Below are 20,456 nucleotides of genomic sequence, written 5' to 3'. Positions count from 1 at the left end.
AGATCATGCTAGCCATCCATGATTTTATTAATATTATTGATTAGGATGGGTTAGAATATATAAGTATGGACTCAAAAATGACAGCTGGTGTGCAAATAATAGTTGAAGATAACTCTGATTAGGCAAAACACTGGAAAAACTTTCAGTTTAAAACTGAAAGGCCAGATTCAGAAGGATTTTTTTTTTTTTAGGGCATGCAGGGTGGTTCGTGAATTTCACATAAGAACACACAAATAAAATAACCCAAATAGCATGGCAACACACTTTTGCAGACCAGCTGGTATGGTTGCGGGGAGGCTGCCAAGCATAGTCAGGAAGGCTGGCTCCTTGGCCGCAGTGGGTGAAGCTGAGGAGCCACTTAATTTGCCCCCAGAGTGCACCTGGGAATTCGGAACACAAACGGCCTCTGGGGAGGTGAGGCTGGCAACAGCTGTGCGGGGGGGAGTCAGCTCACACAGGACTAAGACACCTTCTGCCACCCCATCCCCCCACAGAACTCCCTCTCTCTGCCCAGCCAGCGGGGAAGAGATTCTTCCAGAAGATGAATGAAACTGTTGGGATGCCAAGGCCACTGAGATGGAGAGGTCTATGCAGCCCTGCGGTATGGAGATGCGTTAGTGATAAACGTATAAAGAAAGGTCTCACCGCGCCATGCTTCTATTATAGCTGACTCTACAAAGAATGTGGCAACAAACAAGTAGCTGTCTGCCTTAGTTGAGGTTTGTATCGCTGTGATAAAACACCAGACCAAAAGCAACTTAGGGAGCAAAGGGTTTATTTCCGTTTAACGCTCAGGTCACACTCCATCACTGAGGGAAATTTAAGCAGGAACTCTGGAGGCAGGAGCTGATGCAGACTCCATGGAGGAGTGCTGCTTAATAACTTGCTCTCCATGGCTTGCTCAGTTTGTTTTCTACGACTCCCAGGGCTACCTGCCCAGGGAGGCGGCACCACCCACAGTGAGCTGGGCCCCCTCATCAATCATCAATCAAGAAACTGTCCCACTGGCTTGCCTGGGCCAGTCTGGTGGGGGACATTTTCTCCACTGAGGTTTCCTCTTTCCGAATGACTCTAGCTTGTGTCAAGCTGACAAGCAACTGGACAGGACACTGTCCAAACCGGAAACGTCATCATAGTTTATGACACGGCTTAGCTGCCAATAGTGTGTTCATTGTAATGCCAACTAAATTTTGATTTTGCTCTAACACCCGTGAATAGAAAGATGAAGCTATAGGGGTGAGTGTGGGCTTGGGTGTGGAGCAAATCTCCTGTACTAAGAAACCAACAGAATGCTAAGATTAAGATTTCAAAGGCAGAGAGTGGTAGCTTCCAATGAAAAAGAAGGTGGCTTTTTTTTGTATCAAATATTATGGAACCTATTTGACCCTTAACTATATGCAATATAGCTTTGACATAATCTTTCAAATTCCACTGTAGAAGTTATGAGGTGTAATGAAAATAAAATACTAGTCTAGATGACAAAAACTCTGTCATCTGAGAATTGATCTAAGAAACAGTGAGTTTTGAGTCTATGCAGCATTAGTTTGCTGACAAGACACCCCAAGACCTTAAGTCATGCACATTTATTATTTAAGTTACACTGAATTACTTGTGGTTATAAAATGAAGACCTCTCTACAGGAACTCATGAACCAGGTTGGATGCTAGAGGTGACATTTTAAATACTAATTTATAAAGGCACATTTATACCCTTTTGTAGCTGTAGTTTTCTTTCCAGCCAGGTCCAACTACCCTCAGCCCCAAATAAACACACAGATGCAATATTAATTATAAAAGTGTTGACCAGTGGCTAGGGCTTCTTATTGGCAGGCTCTGTCTTAATTATTAACCCATTTCTATTAACCTAAGTATTTCCATGTGGTCTTATCTTACTGGAGAAGGGTCTGGACCTGTTACTCCTTCCTCTGCTACATGGTGTCTCCTTCGAGGTCCCCCTCCACCTACCTTTCCCAGAATTCTGCTTGTCTCCTAGTCCTGCCTCTATTGGTCAATCAGTGTTTTATTCATCAACCAATAAGGGAAAACACCAGGAGGACATCACCCATCACTCTTTCTCAAGTAAAGTATCACCACTTTTTCTCCTATGTCTCACTATTAGCCCAGGTTGGTCTCAAACCTGCCTAAACTGGGAATATAGGAATGTGCTACCACACCCAGTCCCCTCGCCCTTGAAGTGAAAGATGATCTCTAAGATGAGAATCAAAGCTGTAATAGTTTTATGTCATGATGCTGCTTAAAATAATTGAAATTATAAGAGGAAATAAGAATGCAAGATGCCAGGCACTGAGTGAGCAATGACTATCTTGTCTCTATGGAAAAGGAGACTTCTCATTATTGCTCAAAATGCGACTCATCTTTTCTGTATTCTCGGAACATGAAACTTCAACAGAGATGTCCTATGACTTAGAAAGGTCTAAAAGTCTGTCAGAAGTAAACATTAATGGCTTAGAAGTATCTACTTTAAATTGATGTTTTGTTTTTCAGTGCCCAGGGAAGTCCTTGTGTCATGTAGTCTCAGAATTTGGACTAGGTGACTGGACAATTTATGTCAATCCGTATGCCAAGCTCCAACACTTAGGGGAAGGCCTTCATGGTGAAGAGGCTCCAGACATCCAAAGAAACTCCGGGAAAGGCAGGACATGTCATCTGCTCCTACTCAACGTTAGTGCGTTTTTCTCTTTCCTCTGTCTGAAACTGATGCTGCTGCTGTTCTATCACATGATAAGCCTTTTTGTTTATTTGGTTTGGTTTTCTGAGACAGAGTTTTTCTGTGTAGCTCTGACTGTCTTGCAATTCTCTCTGTAGACCAGGCTGGCTTTGAACTCACAGAAATCCGGCTGCCTCTGCCTCCCTCCAGAGTGCTGGGGAATAGAGGCATGTGTCGCCACCACCACCTGGCATACAGAAGATGTTTAAAAGACTTCTTTAACATTTTTTTCCATTCTACTGGGATTTGTCCTTGGACCATTGCCCTTACGAACCAAACCAACTCAACCCAGAATCCACATATTTGTAACTCAACAAAAATGAACAGTCCTATAATCTTTCCAAGCTGAGAAGAACTGAGTGGATGGATGGGAGATGAGGAGCAGCAAGGAGGACTTGATATATGCTCTGTCATACTTGAAGTGCAACGATGTACAAGAATTTCCTACTTTGAAAGTTATTATTTACGGATGTGTTTGTTCACTGACTGCTCCGGGTCTCTGCCGAGCTGTGGTAGATGGGAGCTATTTAGAAACTTTCAACTTCTTTTCCTCTGAGTCACGTCACTTTTATCCTTCACTTCTGGAAAGACTAGACATTGACACTAGAGTCTGCTGCGTGCTAGGCCAGTGCTGTGCTGTGCCACCAAACTATCTCCAGCCCTTTCAGTTACACATTTCTTGAAGAATTTAAAGCAGAGTTGCTATGACATTTAAAGGTCAAATGTCCTCAGTAGGCTTATGTGTTTGGACAGGGGTTGTCCCCAGCTGGTGGGCGTTGAGCCTTTTTTTTTTTTTTTTTTTTTTTTTTTTGAGACAGATTTCTCTGTAGCTTTGGAGCCTATCTTGGAACTTACTCTGTACACCAGGTTGGCCTGGAACTCACTGAGATCCACCAGTCTCCACCTCCTGAGCGCTGGAATTAAAGGCACATGCCACCACCTTATTGAACTTTTATAGGTGCTATTTAATATCTGTCTCTGCTCCCTGACTGTCAATCCAATGTGATAGGCTACCTGATGCTCCTGCCCCTAGGCCTTCCCTGCTGTGACAGACTGTAATCCCTCTGGAACTGTAAGACAAAATAAACCCTTGTCCAGCAAGTGTCTTTTGTTAGGGTATTTTATCATAACAACAGCCCAGTAACTAAGACAATAGGTTCTTGATTGCATATTTCTTTTACTTTTTTTTTTAAGCTTCAGCTTGAAGAGATGATGCCCAATGAAGGCAGACAATGAGTGGTCTGTAGTCTTCTGTGTAATGTTACACTTTTGCAGCACAGGGGATGGCAGGGCTCTTAAAGCGGTGTTGGGTGTGTCTCCCTGATGAATTCCAGCTCCTCTGCTCTTTTCTCAGGCCTGTTCCCACCGGCCACAGCACCCAGCACCATACTTACTGCACACAAGGTGGCACAGGAACCCTAGCACTCATTGCTGTGAATGGTCACTAACTTGAGACTCAGCGGAGACTCAGTACATTCCTGGAATTGACTCATTCCCATCAAAGGCTCCTGTGTGAGGCCTGGAGGCTGCTGGCTGCTGGCTCAGACTCTCAGGAGGCTGCTTCTGTGATCTTGGGGCTGTGCTCCATCGTGGGAACCTGGAGCTAGTTTTTTTCTGGAGCAAATTGACTAAAATAACTTAGATGTGCTTAGATGGGAAAGAGAATTCAGAGAGGAACACTCTGAGCATATCTGAGGTCTGCCTGGGTAACTTGGCTCATAATTCCAACAGAATGGCTTCCCCATGCATCCTGGGACAAAGATACAGCAGGGATGGGGCTGTATTCAGAAGTAGTGTAGGGGCTGAGAATGTATCCCAATGGTAAGTATTGAAGCTCTGAGAATGTATCCCAATGGTAAGTATTGAAGCGCTAAGCCCACTGTGAGCCCAGTGATTGGCTAACAAGTGCAAATCCCTGGATTCAAAGCCCTTTTTCCAAAACAAAGTCATAAAAGACCAAAAAAGAATAAACAAACCAAAAGAAACTAACAACAACAAAAGGGAACTCTAAGAAACTCTGCTTCTGAGCAGAATCAAACTGCCTCTCCCTGGTTTGGGGACCATCCATGGCTTCTAGATTCTCTCAGGTCCTGCAGCACAACAATAGACAGATGCCAACATTTTTTTTCTTAAAGGCATTTTGTCCTTTTTTTATTGAATAACCCATAATGTGTAATGGGACTTATATGATCTACTCCCAGGTTTCCCTTTGGGGAAAATCAGATACATGAAAAGATCGACTATCACTAGGTACCTGGTGATAGGCAAGGTCACCTTTATGACCACCAAGTAGATATTTTAAGTTTCTTTTGAGCAAAAAACCAAAACAAAATAGCAACAACAACAACAAAACCAACAATAAAAAATCTTAACAGCGGTCCCTCTCAGGTAACCAGGAATGGAATAAGAAGCCCCTGGACTCCCATCATTTGGAGACATTAATGGCATTAGTGTAAGATATTGGGCATAATACAGTTTACATGTGACAGGTTGTATGGATTTATAGGGTTGATAATTGAAGTTTTTGTCAAATTAAATCTGACAAGAAGAACTTAATGACAAAAATACTTCCCTAATGAGATCAGAAGACAAAGCCAATAACAAAGTACAAACATGAGTTAACAGTACGACAGACACCTCTGATTTATCTGTCACATAAGGTAAAAATGAGGACAATTTAGTCTGTCACATGGTCTCAACTAAAAATATTAATGGGAACAGAGTAATGGCTACTCTGCCTTTATCTAATCCTTCTGAAATTCCTATTTTTGCGATATTTTCACTTATATCACCAACTTCGGTTGTTTTTTTCCATCCCCTTCTCTTCTCCTCCATCTCCCACTGAAAACTTCTGCCCAGCAAATCCCTGTCCTGCTTTTGTGTCTGTTTTGTGTGTGTGTGTGTGTGTGTGTGTGTGTGTGTGTGTGTGTGTGTGTGTGTGTAGTTTTTAATTGGAGTTTTTTGACTAGGATGTGTGTCAGGTAGAATCAATGGCTATATCACTAAAGAAGATACCTCCCCCAAACAATCGTTAACTGCCAACAGTCCCTCAGGGAGGGGTGAGGCTTCATGGGCCCCTTTTCCATCTGTAATAAAATGTTGACAGACCCAATCTTGTATAGGTTTTATGCAGATAGCCACAAATGCAGTCAGTTCACAGGTCAAATGTCCCAAAGATGTGTTTTTGTTGCTCATCTCCCCATCTGTAGCTCTTACATTCTTCCCCCCTCATCCTTGGTGACATTCCTTGAGCCATGGTGGAGATGATATGACCGTCCTGTTTAGAGCCAAGTACTCCACTTATTTCTGGTACTTTGGTCAATTATGGGTTTCTGCATTAATTGCTACCTGCTGCAGTAAGAGGTCTCTCTGATGAAGGTTGAGTCTATGGCTATGAAAATGACTATTTAGTGGGCAGTTTGACAACATGACCATTCAGTAAAACGGAAGTACTCACCTTCCCCCATCTACACCCCAGGACCTATCACCACCACAGCTGTTGATCCAATCAGAAAGTGGTTGATTATCTCCAAATACAGTCATGCCACTATTAAACTGTGGGCTACATCTTCAGGCCATCATTTCTTGAGCTAATAGAAATGGATTATTTTTTCCTGATAGGATGTGCAATCAAAACAATTTGGAGAGAACTTCTCAAGAGGGGCAAATTAAAAAAAAGAAATGGTTACTCAATTACTCCAAATTCACAAAGCAAATGAATAAGAACCAGAAATGAATTCTGGCATTAAAGAACTTACAGGCAGCTTCAGCTTCTCAGGTTCTCTGTGAGCCTCTAACTTCCACCTTCCTTTTTCTTAGTTTTAAAAATTAAAAAATACTGCACAGATGACTCAGTTGTTAAGAGAATTTGTTGCCCTTGCAGAATACCAGGGTTCAATTTCTAATACCCACATGGTTGTTAAAAGCCATCTATAACTCCAGTTTCATTTCATCTGTAACAGGAGATCAGATACACTCTTCTGACCTTCAAGGGCACCAGGCCTGCACCACACAGAGCATATATATATGCAGGCACGCACACACACACACACACACACACACACACACACACACACCCTAAATAAATTCAAAAATTTTTCCAGAAGAATTTTTAAATATAAAAAATAGGGTTGGATAAATGGCTAAGAATTCTTGTTGTCTTTCAGAGGTTCAATTTCCAGCACCCATGTGGCAGTTTACAACTGTTTGCAATTCCAGTCCCAGGAGATCTGATGCCCTCTTCTGGCATTGGAGACACCAGGAATGCATTTGGTGCACATATATACATGCAAGCAAATAAAACAACAACGACGACAACAAAAAACCTCCAAAACCAAAAATATCAATACACATAAAAATAAGAAGAATAGAGGAAACACTCAGATCTGCCAGTCTTTAGAGACAGAGAGATTAAAACAGGGTTTGGATCAACAATTTTGAATCTATTTATCCTGTATACTGTGACTGAGCAAATAGTAAGCATATTGCGGATTATGGGAACTACAACAAAGCAAAAGAAGAAGGCTAGAATGAACTCTTTATGCTAGATTCATCCTAGGTACCAAGAGAGACTCATGCAGGTTTGTTCTAAAATACGTATCCAGAGATCGGGATTCTTAACCTTACCGCCATGGATATTTCATGCTGTATAATTGTTGTTGTGAATTGAATTGTGCAGTGTACCAAGTTTAGCAGCATCCTGCCTGGTCCTTTACCCACAAGACGCCAATAGCACTCTTCCTATGAGTTGTGACAACCCAGAATGTGACCAGACATTGGTAAGTATTCTCCACAGTGTGTGTGTGTGTGTGTGTTTGAATTACTAATGTAAATATTAGTAGACACAGATGAGCATATGTGTATGGGTGTCATGTGACAGACTTCTCTTGGGGTGATGCCATACATATATACACATATTCAACCCAGAAAAGGAAACTAGAACTGTCTTAATGAGGGTTACTATTGCTATGATGAAACACCATGACATACATAAGCAGCTTGGGGAGGAAAGGGTGTATTTGGCTTACACTTCCATACTGCTCTTCATCATTGAATGTGGCCAGGACAGGACCTTAAACAGGGCAGGAGCTGATGCAGAGGCCACAGAGTGGTGCTGCTCACTGGGTTGCCCCTGTGTCTTGCTCAATCTGTTTTCTTATAGAGACGAGGACCACCAGCCCTGGGATGGCCCCACCCACAATAGTCTGGGCCCTCCCCCATCGATTACTCATTAAGAAAATGCCCTATAGGCTTTTCTGCAGCCAGATCTTATGGAGGCATTTTCTCAGTTGACTTTAGTTTGTGTCAAATTGACCCAAAACCATCCAGCACAAGGACAGACCCAAGTAATAACTGCACCAAACTCCAGCTTGGTGAACCAATGAGTTTTTATTGAGGTCGCCAACAGGAGTGTGGATAAGGGGTACTTAGAGGAGCAGGGATGACTCAAGCAGCTGTGTCACTGAAAAGCCTGTCCTAATACAGTTGACATCTCAGGAAGCTCTGTACACAGTTTGCAAGCAGCTTGACAATCATCTGTGAATAGCATTTGGTGGTGTGCCCTGGGGAGGCAATTAAGTATGGATGACGTCATGAGGGGGACTCATGATTGAATTAACAATGTTATAAAAAGTAAAATGAGAAAAAGAAGCAGAAGTAGCGAGCTTGTTCTGTCTCACCACGTCTGTTCCAAGGTGGCAACCTTGGAACTCTGCACGGTCCGCTACCAGCAAGAAGGTTATCTTCGGGTGCTACACAGGGGTTGGCACTATGCTCCTGCATTTCCCGGCGTCTAGGGGTTCTAAATAAAACTCCATTCTTGATAAATTACCTACATGTGGTACTCAGTTACTCAGCAACAGAAAATGAACAGAGACAATGAGTGTGTCATCTCTATCCCCACATGAACAATATGCCAGGAATGAGCCTTCTACTTGAGGACAATTGTCTCCATTCATTGTCCCTCTTATTCTGAATCTGTTGACTATGAAATACTTTCTGCTTAAATTGAGTTTTAAAAATCTTTGGCTGTTGTTATACTCTCTCTCTCTCTCTCTCTCTCTCTCTCTCTCTCTCTCTCTCTCTCTCTCTCTCTCTCTCTCAGGTGTAGGCAAGTCTCTAGGGCATTTTCTTAATTAGTGATTGATGGGGAGGGCCCAGCCCACTGTGGGACCAGCCCTGTCTGGCTAAGTCTTGAGGAGCATGCCAGTAAGCAGCAATGCTCCATGGCCTCTTCATCAGCTCCTGCCCCCAGGGTCCTGCCTTGTTGAGTCCCTATCCCAACTTCCTTCAATGATGAACACTGATGTAAAGGTGTAAGCCATTAAACCCTTTCCTCCCCAAGCTGCTTTTGGTAATGGTGTTTCAACACAGCAATAGTCATCCTGATTAAGGCAAGTATAGAGCTGGCTTTACCTCTCAATTTCTGTTAAACCAGAGCAAAATGGAACCATATGGCGTCCAGGATTATTATACACGCTTTCATTTATGTTTTTTGGTCTGTCAGCCTTTGGTGGATACATGTCCTCTACCCAGAGCAGTCCATAGTCAAGCCCGCAGATTTACAGTGGAAGTGAAATATTCAGTCCTTTCATTTTAAAAATTTCCTTTGTGTCCATCCTTCTTGCAGAGCAGAGAACTATTACCTCCTGGGTACGAAGCTTGACACGGAACCTGACCAAACGACAAGTACAGCAACAGCCACATTTCCATCCACAAGATGCTCATTTAAATGAGTTAATTAACCTGGGCGTGGGGAGGAGAGAAAGACGGGAGTAAGTATCTTCGAGGAAGTGATAACTTCTGTGAGGCAGTCTCACCTTCCCCCTCGCCAAGGCAGGGTCTCTGCTGTGTCTGGGGTGCCCTGCACACTCCAGGCCAGCAGGCGCAGCAATGATGAAACTCAGTGCTTCCCCACATACAGCTGGTGCCTTCACCCGCAGAGCCATCTCCCCAGTTCTCCACCCGCAGGACCTCCATGGAAGCTGCTCTCATCGGCCACCAAATGGAGTAATTTACACTATACTTGAGTGACAGCTGGGAGACGAGCTGCCTGCTAGTGACGAGACACAAAGATGTATGCGGGTCTGATTAGAAAGTGGATGGTGCACACTGAACACTGGTATGTTGTGCTCTCGGAAAAGCATGAGCAACGCTTGAACTTGTTGGTAAGTAGGTTGAACTAATTTCTCTAGTTTTCTCTGACTTCTTTCTTCGGCTACAGTATGAAGCCAACTTTAACCATCCACAGGTGCCAAAGACAGTCACTCCAGTTACAACAAGGAGACTACTTGTTAAATTACGCATGAGACTCTCCTGGAGCCTTCTGCTTACATACCTGGGGCATCTTTCTTGTCAGCTTGTGTTTTTCTGCAACCTCTCTGATTTCTGAACCTTTTCTTTCGGTGTGAATGCTCTGTTCTTTCGAGGTTTTCCGGTTTTAGCTCTTCCTGGTGTCTCACAGGCAAATGGCACTGAGTTTCTGTGCTTCTAGTGTCTCTGAAATGTTCTGTTTCTTCCCAGATCTATGTGAACCCAGTAGGTCAGCACACACAGAGAGGTGCTAGTGTGATGTCTTTTTTTTTTCTATGCTTCCTTCTTTCTCATGAAGGTCATATGAGATCAGTCACTCAAATCTTGGTCAAAGGTAGAAAGAGCAAGTGATGCCACAGTGTGACCTAGGACAGTAACATCTTGACTGAGAGTCACATGTCAGCCCTGATATAGGAAATTGGTTCTTCTTTCTGGCCTCTGTTTCCCACTGGCAAAATGTTCCACAGAAACCTCTGTCCCCGCCTCTCCCATTCCAGTCTGTTGCGAGACAGCGTTTTCTGAGCAATTGTAAGACCTGCATTGCTACATGAAGGAGAACCTAAAGCTGGAGAGATGTGACTAGCAGAGGATATGACTATGTCCTTCTCTCCATCCATGGAAACATTAGGAAAAAAGCCCAGCTTGGGGGGTAGCTTCACTGGCAGAGTGACTGTCGGGAGTGTGGGAAGCCGTAAATTCAATCCCCAGCACGTCATAAACTGGGCACAGTGGTACACTATGTGGTATCAGCACTCGGGAGGTGACAGCAAGAGAAAGGCAGAAGAAAGTCAGTTGTCTCCACCACACAGGGGTTTCACGGCCAGCCTGGCCTATATGGGGCCCTGTTTCAAAGAGAGAGAGAAAAAAAAAACCTAAGTTTCAGTTTTGTGCCCACTGACTAAACATGAAAGGAAAATGGCTGTCGGTATTTTTCTTTTCTTTTCTTTTCTTTTTTATTTTTTATTTTTTCGAGACAGGGTTTCTCTGTGGCTTTGGAGGCTGTCCTGGAACTAGCTCTTGTAGACCAGGCTGGCCTCGAACTCATAGAGATCCGCCTGCCTCTGCCTCCCAAGTGCTGGAATTAAAGGCGTGCGCCACCAATGCCTGGTGTCAGTATTTTTCTTAAAAAACTGAACTGAAGGCTGGGGATATAGCTCTGTAGTATAGAGTAGCCCCCTGGATTCAATCACCAGTAATACACACACACACACACACACACACACACACACACACACACACACACACACACTAAAGCTGGATGTGTAGTCCCAGCATTCAGGAAGCTGAGGCATGATCAGTTCTAAGCCAGTCTGGCAGTCTGGGCTGTATAACAATACTTGACTTAATACATAAATAAATAAATAAATAAAAATTTTTTTGCAAGTGAAAGAAAACTAAATGGGTGAAAATATGTTGACACCACATGACTGTGGAACACAAAAGTCTTCCCGGATTGTTGCTAAGGGGCCTTGTGTCTTTTGCCACTGATACCACCAGCTGCTCACAATAACACTGTCCCATTCCCGTCCCCACGCACTTCTGGCAGACACTCATTTGTATGTATGCTTTCCGCCTGTCTGCCATGTCTGGCCAAAGGGACAGATACTAATGGCATATGTTAATTATATGTTAATTACTACCCAACCTCTTCCTTTCATTAGAATGTTTATTAACAGTCTCACTTCTGCAGTTGAACCAGCCCGCGGCGGGAGGGGCTGTTAGCAGCCAGAGTTCACATGATGTTTTCGCTGGGGACGCACAAGAGATAGCAGATTTTCCCTTTTGGGTAGTGAAATTCTTTCTGTTGTTCCTCAGCCAAGAGCTTTCTGCAGTGCCTGGAAGATGACACCAAAATAGCAAGTTGGAAACAAATGTTTTGGCTATAGTGGCTATTTACATTGTTTTAGGAAACACGACAAGCATCTATCCATTGTTTAGACATTTTTGCCATTAGTGGCTCACCCTCCTGACCACGCATTCCCAGTTGCTATGGAATAACTCATGTATCACTGAGAGCACAAATGATTTTGAGAGGCGCAGTCCGTACATCTCTTAAAAGGGTTTTTAATAGAACAACGACACACATCACTGTAAAACATTAGAGTGGGGAAAAGAGGAGAGTAAGACATAGGGGAAAGGTCTAGAAACCCCAGACTGTGGGGGGCACGGTGAACTATGAGCTGGTTGGTGTACATCCTAGTTCACAACAGTGCTACAGTTTTCCAGTTTTCTCCATCCCCTTAGAGCTGCACATCAGATACTTACATTATGATTCATAACAGTAGCAAAATTATAGTTAAAAGGCAGCAACAAAATAACTTTATGATGGGGGTCAGCACAGCACAAGGGCATGTATTAAAGGGTCACAGCGTTAGGAAAGTTGAGAGCCGCTGCTTGCCACCCCATGTTTCCTCAGTCACATCTCCTTAACCCACCGGGGAGAGTCAGGAGTTGGCGACTGGGCGTTCTTTGGTGCTCTCACTAGGTGACAGTGTGCTCAGTCATTCGTGGCAGGACAGTTGGTGCCAAATGCTGATGAGGCCGTTCTGAGACCAGTCAACGTGGGAGACCCCACCCTAGAGGCCGTCAGAGGTTTGTTCTCGTTCGGCTGGCCTACAAATATTGGACCAGTGGATTGGCCCTTTATTACTGGGATATGTCTGCAGAAGGTTGATTTCATCAGTGGGGCTCACAGTTGCACATGGCAAAAGCTTCTGTTTCACTTCTTTTGAAGTAAAAGGTAAAGCAGACTCATCCTTCAAAGAGGCCACGCCCCTTTCCCTTCCACCCCTTGTGACCCCAGAGGCCTGAACCATTCAGCTACCCAGGGGAAGTGGCTGTCAGGTCAAGCAGATTTTGTCTCTCATGGGTGTGACATCAAAGTCTGAGGCAGGAGAACCTTGGGTGATTTGTGGGGGAGCTGGTGGAGGAATGCTTACCAGTCATGGAAATGCATGATTTAGTTAACCAATACTTGTTACCTAAAACCAGAGCTGATAGTGGGCTGTTGTGCAGAAGCATGAGCTGGGCCTATTTGTCCTTAAAATATTGAAAATATTTCCTGTACTGATTGGCAAAAGGTTGGTATCTCAAACTCACTGATCGCTTCTAATCCAGGCGTAGCAATCTGTTTCCGAAGGGCCCCTGCATTCCTAAGACCCTATGTCTATAACAATAGCCCCACAGGGATTTCTAGAACTTTCCCCAGGACTTGGACTTGTGCAGAAAAAAGGGCAGTGCCACTAATATGGATGTAAATGTGTTTACTGTTGTTCTTAAATCCTAGAACTAAGGTAGCAGCTCACAGAATAGAACACTGACTACTCCCCTCCCGAGGTTCCCCACCCTGTATAGAAGGGCTCCACACTAAGTCCTGGGAAACTGGAGGTCGTGACACCTTGGGAAAACAGATTGGGAAGCTTGGGAACTAGACTTTATCGAGGCACTGGACGGGCTCAGTCTCTCAGGGACAGACACACATCACTCAAGCTCCCATTCGACTGCCGCATAAACCAAAATGGCAACTTAGCAGTTTGGGGCGAGAAACAAGAGCTTTTAAGCAGAGTGGACACTTGTGTCACCTTGACTAATGTGTCCTCTCCCAGTCGGAAACTAAACAGGAAGACGCATGGCATAAAGACAGGTGCAGCACACAGCCTGGCCGGGACATGCCACGGGAGAGGAGCTGATGGCAAAGGGGGTCAGCACCCTCAGGCTCATGCCTCTTTCTCCTCTGCAGACAGAACTGGCTGTCCCTGTGGGGTGCCCCCCACCCCCAGGAGTCCTTCCTCTCTGACCCCCACTTCCACTGTTCCACACAGACATCCCGGTTTGGTTGACGTGTTCTATCTTTAGATTTGTTAATACCACTACCCAGGCTCTAGCCAAACTCTGTTGATTTCTTGTGCCTGACTTAGAAGATGTCCTGTCTTTCAAGTCCTTCCCCCTTCCCCCAGATCCCACCCACGTGGGTGAGATTATTATAGTTAACCCTTTGTTTCCCAGTTAGGCTAAACAATTAAAAGTGAGACCTGGTCCCACCCCTGGAACTTAGATCTAATTAATTCAACTTGAAGTCTAGGTGCTAGGTATTTTTAGAAAGCTTTCCTCCAATAGTCCCAGAACTTGGGAGCTTGACATTGAAGGAAAAGGAGTTGAATGTGAGGAAAGTTTTGGAGTCACTGATTTAACTCTGAGTTGGTGGGGGAGGGGTGCGATAACAACACTGACATTTAACTTTAGATTTTTTTTTCAAGTAATTCATTTTATGTGCATATTTTTCCTGCATGTAGATATACGAACTACACGTACACCTGGTGCTCACGGCAGTCAGAAAAGAGCGTGGAAACCTCCCGGAACTGGAGTTAAAGATGGTGTGAGTCAGCACGTGGTGGGTGCTGGGAGCTGAATGGGGGTCCTCTGGAAGAGCAGCAGGTGCTTTTAACCACCGAGCCGGCTCTCCAGCCCCTGTATCAGCTCCTCACAAGTGCTGGAGTTCTAGCTTGAGTTCTGAATTGTTTGGTCTGAAGAAGGATCTGGTCACGGGGGTTGTAGGTCTTGCTTTGTTTTATTTTTAAACTTGCATGTCTGCTGTTCACTAGCCTGGCCGACCCGTGAGCCCCGGGGATCTGCTTGTCTCCATCTTTCCATTGCTGGGATCCCCCTGGCTTTTCACTCGGGTGTTGGGGATCAAACTCAAGCCTTGTGCTTGACCGATTGGGAAATTCCACCAGCCTTCCCACAGGGGTGTTTGCAAAGCCTCCCAGGTAATTCTCCCATGCAACCAGGATTCGGATGCCATGCTCTCAACAACAGTTTGTGTGACTCTTTGGTGGCTGTTGCTTCCTGCACAGGGGAAATCAGGGCAGCAATGGAGGGCAAGGCCTGTGGAGACAGCAGGGGATTCTGCTTGTGAAGAAAACCCAAGAAATCAGCAGGAAGAACCTGTGGGCAGAGTGTAGTAGAGGCCTAAGCTCAGGATTGGTTGGTGTCTTTCATTTTATGTCTAGTTTGTGCCAGGTCTGAGAATCATGGAGCCACATTGTACTATATTTGTTGAATTGCTTTAACAGAGGTGGGTGAGCCTGGCTGTGCGTGGGACAGTGTGGCTTCCTGAGTCCATTTCTACAAGAAGATTGACTTCTTTGTTTTCTGGGAATGTTCTTCTGCCTGTCCCTCCCAGCTTTTCCACCAGAGACCCCTGCTGTCTGGAAGTCACCGTCTTTAAAGAGACTACACTATATTTTGGTGCATATTCTCTTTAAAAGTAAAAATACTTGGCAGAGAAGCAAAAGGTTGGAGAATTCCAGCCTGCCATCTTCCTAAAGTAGCTAATGATTTTCAATTTCCCTCAAGATTCCCTAGCTCCCTGTTGTCATGTCTAACCTTTCCAATGTGCATGAGAATTCCCTTGAATTTTCCCAGTGTTTGCAGCCCTGTGTGGTTGCCAGGCATCTGGGAAAGTCATCAAATTCACTTTGGAAGCAACTTTGAGAAAGAAAATACAGTCCTGGGAGAGGAAAAGGTGGTAGGCGGGGTAGAGGGGGCTGTCCAGCGTCACCACCCTTCCCTTTGCTGGACCTGCCAGTGACCTGATTTGAGATGAAGTAATCGTGAGAGGAGACACAGTGGGCAGAGCAGGGCCATCGTGAGAGGCTGGAGAGGGGTTTGGGGGACACACAGCACGAGTTTAGGAGTGCTATGGCTACAGCACCAGCATCCTATAGCTTTTCTGACTGCCACATGCCACAGTCCTGGCACAAGCATTATTTGAATGCTGGTCTTCTCTGCACACAGGTTCTTGTATGTTGTGCTCTTTTGGGTTGAGTGCACGTTAACCTATTCGTGTCCTTTGGGAGGCTGACTCCTTAGAACCTCAAAGATGTGGGCTTTGCTTTGAATGGACTCAGATGATTCTTATACGAGGGGTGAGGGACTGTGTGGATATTTCGTCCATGAAACAAAAACAAAAGTCAGCAACCAATACTCTGCAGCGCCCACACTTTTCTTTCCATAAAAATAAGCATGTAAGACAGGGTCGGGTGACTGCTCCTCTTAGGGCACGGTCCTTCCCAGGTGGATCCTCTGTTCCTTAAGAAAATCAGAGCCCAACTGAGATGTAACCAGGGCTCCTGTTACGCCTATGTTCTTCTAGGTCCATGGGGATAACTGGGCATCATGGCATCTAGCTGACTTAAGGGAGGGGGTGTGACTTGACATTTGATATGTATGAGGTTAAATGTTGTTTTCTAGATTTTTCCATCCGTGGTGTTTTCCCCCATCAGCTTTGCATACACGACTTCTGTAAGATCTGGCCGAGCAGGATAACACTAAGAATCAGTTGTGACCTTCCTGTGGGTGTTATGGCAGACTGCAGGCTTTGCAAGGCCTGGAGCTGATAATGTTAGGCACAATCGTTAATAAAAAAAAAAAGACAGCTTGGCCTGGTGGTGCGGGTCTACAGTCACTGCTACTAGGGAGGATAAGACAAGAGGGTAGCCATGCTTGAGCTATACAGTGAGTTTAAGGCCAGCTGTACAACTTAGTGGAACCCTGTCTCAACAAGGAGAATAGGAAGAAGGCAGGGTTGTGACTCGTTGGTAGAGTGCTTTTCTAGCATTTATGAGGCCCTGGATTTGGTCTCTAAAAAAGGAGAGGGAGGAGGTGTGGATGAATGGAGGGAGGGAGAAAGGAAGGAAGGAAATAAGGAAGAGTTCATGGCCATGTGTAGCAGCATATTCTTCTAATCCCAGCACTCCAGCACGTCTGTGGCTGAGGCAGGAGAATCCCAAGTTTGAGGCCAGCCTGGGTTACACAGTGAATTCTGAGTCAGCCTGAACAACACAGTGAGTTCCTGTCTCAAGATTAAATAAACAGGTCTGTGTGATGGCACACACCTTTAATGCCACTGCTTGGGAAACGGAGGCAGGAGGATCTCTGTGAGTTCATGGCAGCCTGGTCTATTCAGTGAGTTCTAGGAAAAGTCAGGACTGCATAAAGAAACTGTGTCTCAAAACAAATAAACAAACAAACAGCAAACAAGCAAATCACAAAATGCCAAATACAAAGTCAGGCACAAAAATGAGTATTTGTTTAAAACAAGAAAATAAATCACACAACATTTTAAAATGTGTGAAGTTAATCAATAATAGAAATGAGGCATGATAAACACACCTCCTTTCTGGGGTAGATGGTTACACACATGCTAACTGTTCCTTATCTTGCCACAATCCTGTCATATCCATTTCTGCAGTAATCATAAGTCGAAGTTTTTCCTCTAGTGTGGCTGGTGGGACACTGTTTCTTTTATGTTATCAATATAAAACTACATTTTGGGTTCTCATAGGTGTGCCGGCAGGTTATTGGCCCTGTCACATGAACTTTTAGCATGCAAGCTGTAACATGCCTGTGGAGTTGCAGATGTGTTTGCAGAATGACTTATGTCCAGTTGGTGGTTTAATGAAGAAGCTTCAGTTTCTCGACTGTCTAGCAAGTCCATCTCTACTCTCTGGAAGATGAGTAGGAATCCATCACTAGACAGATTTCTTTTCTCCCCACCTCTGCTGTGGTTGCTGCAGCCATTCCTCGGGTGGAGCCTAGAATGTGTCTGCAAGCTACTTGAGGCTGAGACAAAGACCCGGGGAATCAGATCGCCAAGCTGGCTTTTTTCTGTTTAAAGCATATCCAGCTAATAAACACAGATGTTTGTATTATATCAGGTCACTTAAGTGAGAATTTGGAAAGAATGAATGCTGTGCACATCAGACCCACTGTGATGTCTTCTTGTTTTCATTTTTCTGTTCAAAATACAGTGGTTTAGACAAAAAATATTTTTTTGTTTTGGTTGCTTAACACAGATGCCTTGGGAAGGCCAACAAGATCTTCTTATCACAGGAACACATCGATGACTGGCATTTGGTCTCTCTCTCTCTCTCTCTCTCTCTCTCTCTCTCTCTCTCTCTCTCTCTCTCCTTTTTAGCTCTCTGAATCATTCCTATACTCACTTGAAGTTTGTCCCAGTACTTTTTCTCTGCGTTTCTTTTTCAAGTTCTGTATTTTACAAACATTTGCATGTTTGTTTTGCAAGATAATTTGTGAATAGAAATGATTAACATTTTTTCTGTCATTGTTGTTTAATTTTGTGTTAAGTCTCTTTTTAAAAAAATTATAGCACATATATTCTCTCCTCCTCCTCTTCATGATACAAGTCAACTTATACTCAAGTAAATATTTGAATAACTCACTCTGACTGTCTCTTCTATGGGCTCCTTGAGAGATGTCTTTATCCCCTTCTCTAATTAAACACCCTAACTTGGAAATCTCACTGCTACCTATGCTCCAGCATCACATGTGTATGAAAACTGTCCATCCATTCACCTCTGAACTAACTTCAAGACCCTTACTTTCAATAAGTAATGGGGTATCATCATGAAACCCACCCTGCCTTCCAAACTGCTTCTGCAAAGTAAGTCGTATCTTGTATATAAGGCAGAAGGGTCCTATATTTGAGGTTAGCCTGGGCTACTCAGGGGAATGGTGTCTTAAAGGAGCAGACAATATGCTGTTTTTGCAAGTAATTCGTTATGCTTTAATGCGACATAATCGAACAAAGCAACTGCTCATTATAATAAAGGTCAAATGGTTTTCTGAGACTCTCACATTTAATCTTTGGGGGTGGCACTCAGGCACACGCTCAAGTGTGTAGCATTTTCCTGTTAGAAGCCCTATTTGGGGAGCAGGGGAAAGAAAACCTATGTAAATAGGTTCCATTTGACAGAAATTAGGAACAAAGGCTCCCTTCCCAGAAGAGACATCCTCATGTATCTGCAAGTCCGGTTTGAGACTTCCTTTTATTGTCATCTGTAATGACAGATTCTGGCATCAGGCATACTATAGACTGTCAACTGGAACTTAGCATTTACTCGAGAAATGGCCATGTATAAACTGCAGCAATATCAGCAGCATCTGGGACTCTCATGTCAATCAAAACCAGACACTTCTATAGCCTAGGATGTTTGGGGCTGATTCTGGAAATGCCACTTGTGCATGTCAGGACATCACAAGAGGGTAGTGGTTGGGGCTGCTGTTTGATCCTGTTACTTTAACCTACTGAAAAAGCATGCGGGCCACCGTAACCCAGATGCACTTCCCAGTATTCTTGCCACTGTCCATTAGAACCATACCATTTGTGATGACATGCACTTTTACTCTAAAATCTTTGGAAAGCCTGGACGATGCCTCTGCTGGTAAAGCATGACCTGCACTAGCATGAGAAGCAGGCGTTTAGGTCCCTAGTACACACACATACATGACAGGAGGGTGTGGTGGCCCACCTGAAAGAAACGGAAGAGCATTGGAGGAAGCTGGCCCTGTGGATTAGCAAAATGGAAAGCTCTGGGTTCAGAGAAATACCATGTTTCTACAAATAACTGAGGAAAGCACCAAACATCAACCTATGGCCTCCACACACACTCATTGCCCATACCTTGCGCGCGTGCACACACACACACACACACACATGCACGCACATGCAAATTAATCTTTGGTGATTGCTGGTGACTGAAGAATCTACGATACAGAATAGATTATCAAGTTGGGAATAAAACAGGAATTCAGTAGCTGGGCCTGCCAGGTGGAGGTGGACAGACCACATGCAGAGTTGAGGTTGGATGTCATGGGGATTGGACGTCCGTGAAAGCTTTGGGGAAGGGAGGTGACAGACTGTGTTGGGTGGCTAGCTACAGTGTGAAGAAAAGATTTTTTAGGTTACATATGGCATTCTGAGACTTTAAATAGGCCAGGACTTTGAATCAGGCTGGTGAAGTGTTGAAAATGGTCACAATGATGAAAGCCTTGAAGTTAAAACTGGCCATTTGAGGGCAGGGTGAGAGGAAACACCAAGGTGATACCAAGTGGGTGAACAGTGGGGTCTCTTACGGAGAAGGCGAATAAAAGGAAAGCAGGGGTTTGGCAATAGAGACAGAAATGGCTATGGAGTCAAGCATGCCAGTTAGAACATAGTAAATCTGCAGGGTCTCCTTGCCAATCACACAGGGATAATGAATGCATAGCTGAGGGTGTGGCCAGAGTTAGGAAAGGAAAGAAGGCTGGAGAAGGAAGTGTGGGCAGTTGTTGTGTAAAGTCATGGGTATCCATCGCCCTCAACTCCAGAGACAGCTCTCTGAAGGGCTAACACTTGGAGATTTGAAAGGAGGGAGGAGTTGGCAAAGCTGGCCAAAAAGTGAAGAGACAGGAAGATTGCACAGATGTTTAATGAAATACTGAGAAAGTAAACTTGAGTAGGATATATTTTATTTCAGAACATTTTAGCTGCAAAGTAAACCGTAAGAGAGAAAACAATGCCAGGCCTTCCAGCATGCATTTGACATCATGGTTTAGCTGCGCAGGGTCCTGGATTT

The 20,456-nt window shown here is 44.4% G+C and overlaps 1 protein-coding gene across 1 annotated transcript in view; it reads right to left on the bottom strand.

Moving 5' to 3' along the window:
* Positions 1–6,857: 6,857 nt before the first annotated feature.
* The window catches only part of LOC121134656 (translation initiation factor IF-2-like), a 90,179-nt gene continuing 76,580 nt past the window's right edge, over positions 6,858–20,456 (bottom strand). Inside the window, exons 2-3 of the mRNA XM_040733336.1 lie at positions 11,721–11,873; positions 6,858–10,880 (exon numbers count right to left, since the gene is read on the bottom strand). Of these exons, the coding sequence (XP_040589270.1) occupies positions 10,663–10,880; positions 11,721–11,873 (371 nt within the window). The 3' untranslated portion in view covers positions 6,858–10,662. The remainder of the gene's footprint in view (positions 10,881–11,720; positions 11,874–20,456) is intronic.

This window comes from Mesocricetus auratus, unplaced genomic scaffold (genome assembly GCF_017639785.1).
Source record: "Mesocricetus auratus isolate SY011 unplaced genomic scaffold, BCM_Maur_2.0 Super-Scaffold_2245, whole genome shotgun sequence".
In the NCBI taxonomy this organism is placed as follows: domain Eukaryota; kingdom Metazoa; phylum Chordata; class Mammalia; order Rodentia; family Cricetidae; genus Mesocricetus; species Mesocricetus auratus.
Note: the sequence above shows the minus strand (reverse complement) of the source record. Positions and strands in the feature narration are given on the sequence as shown.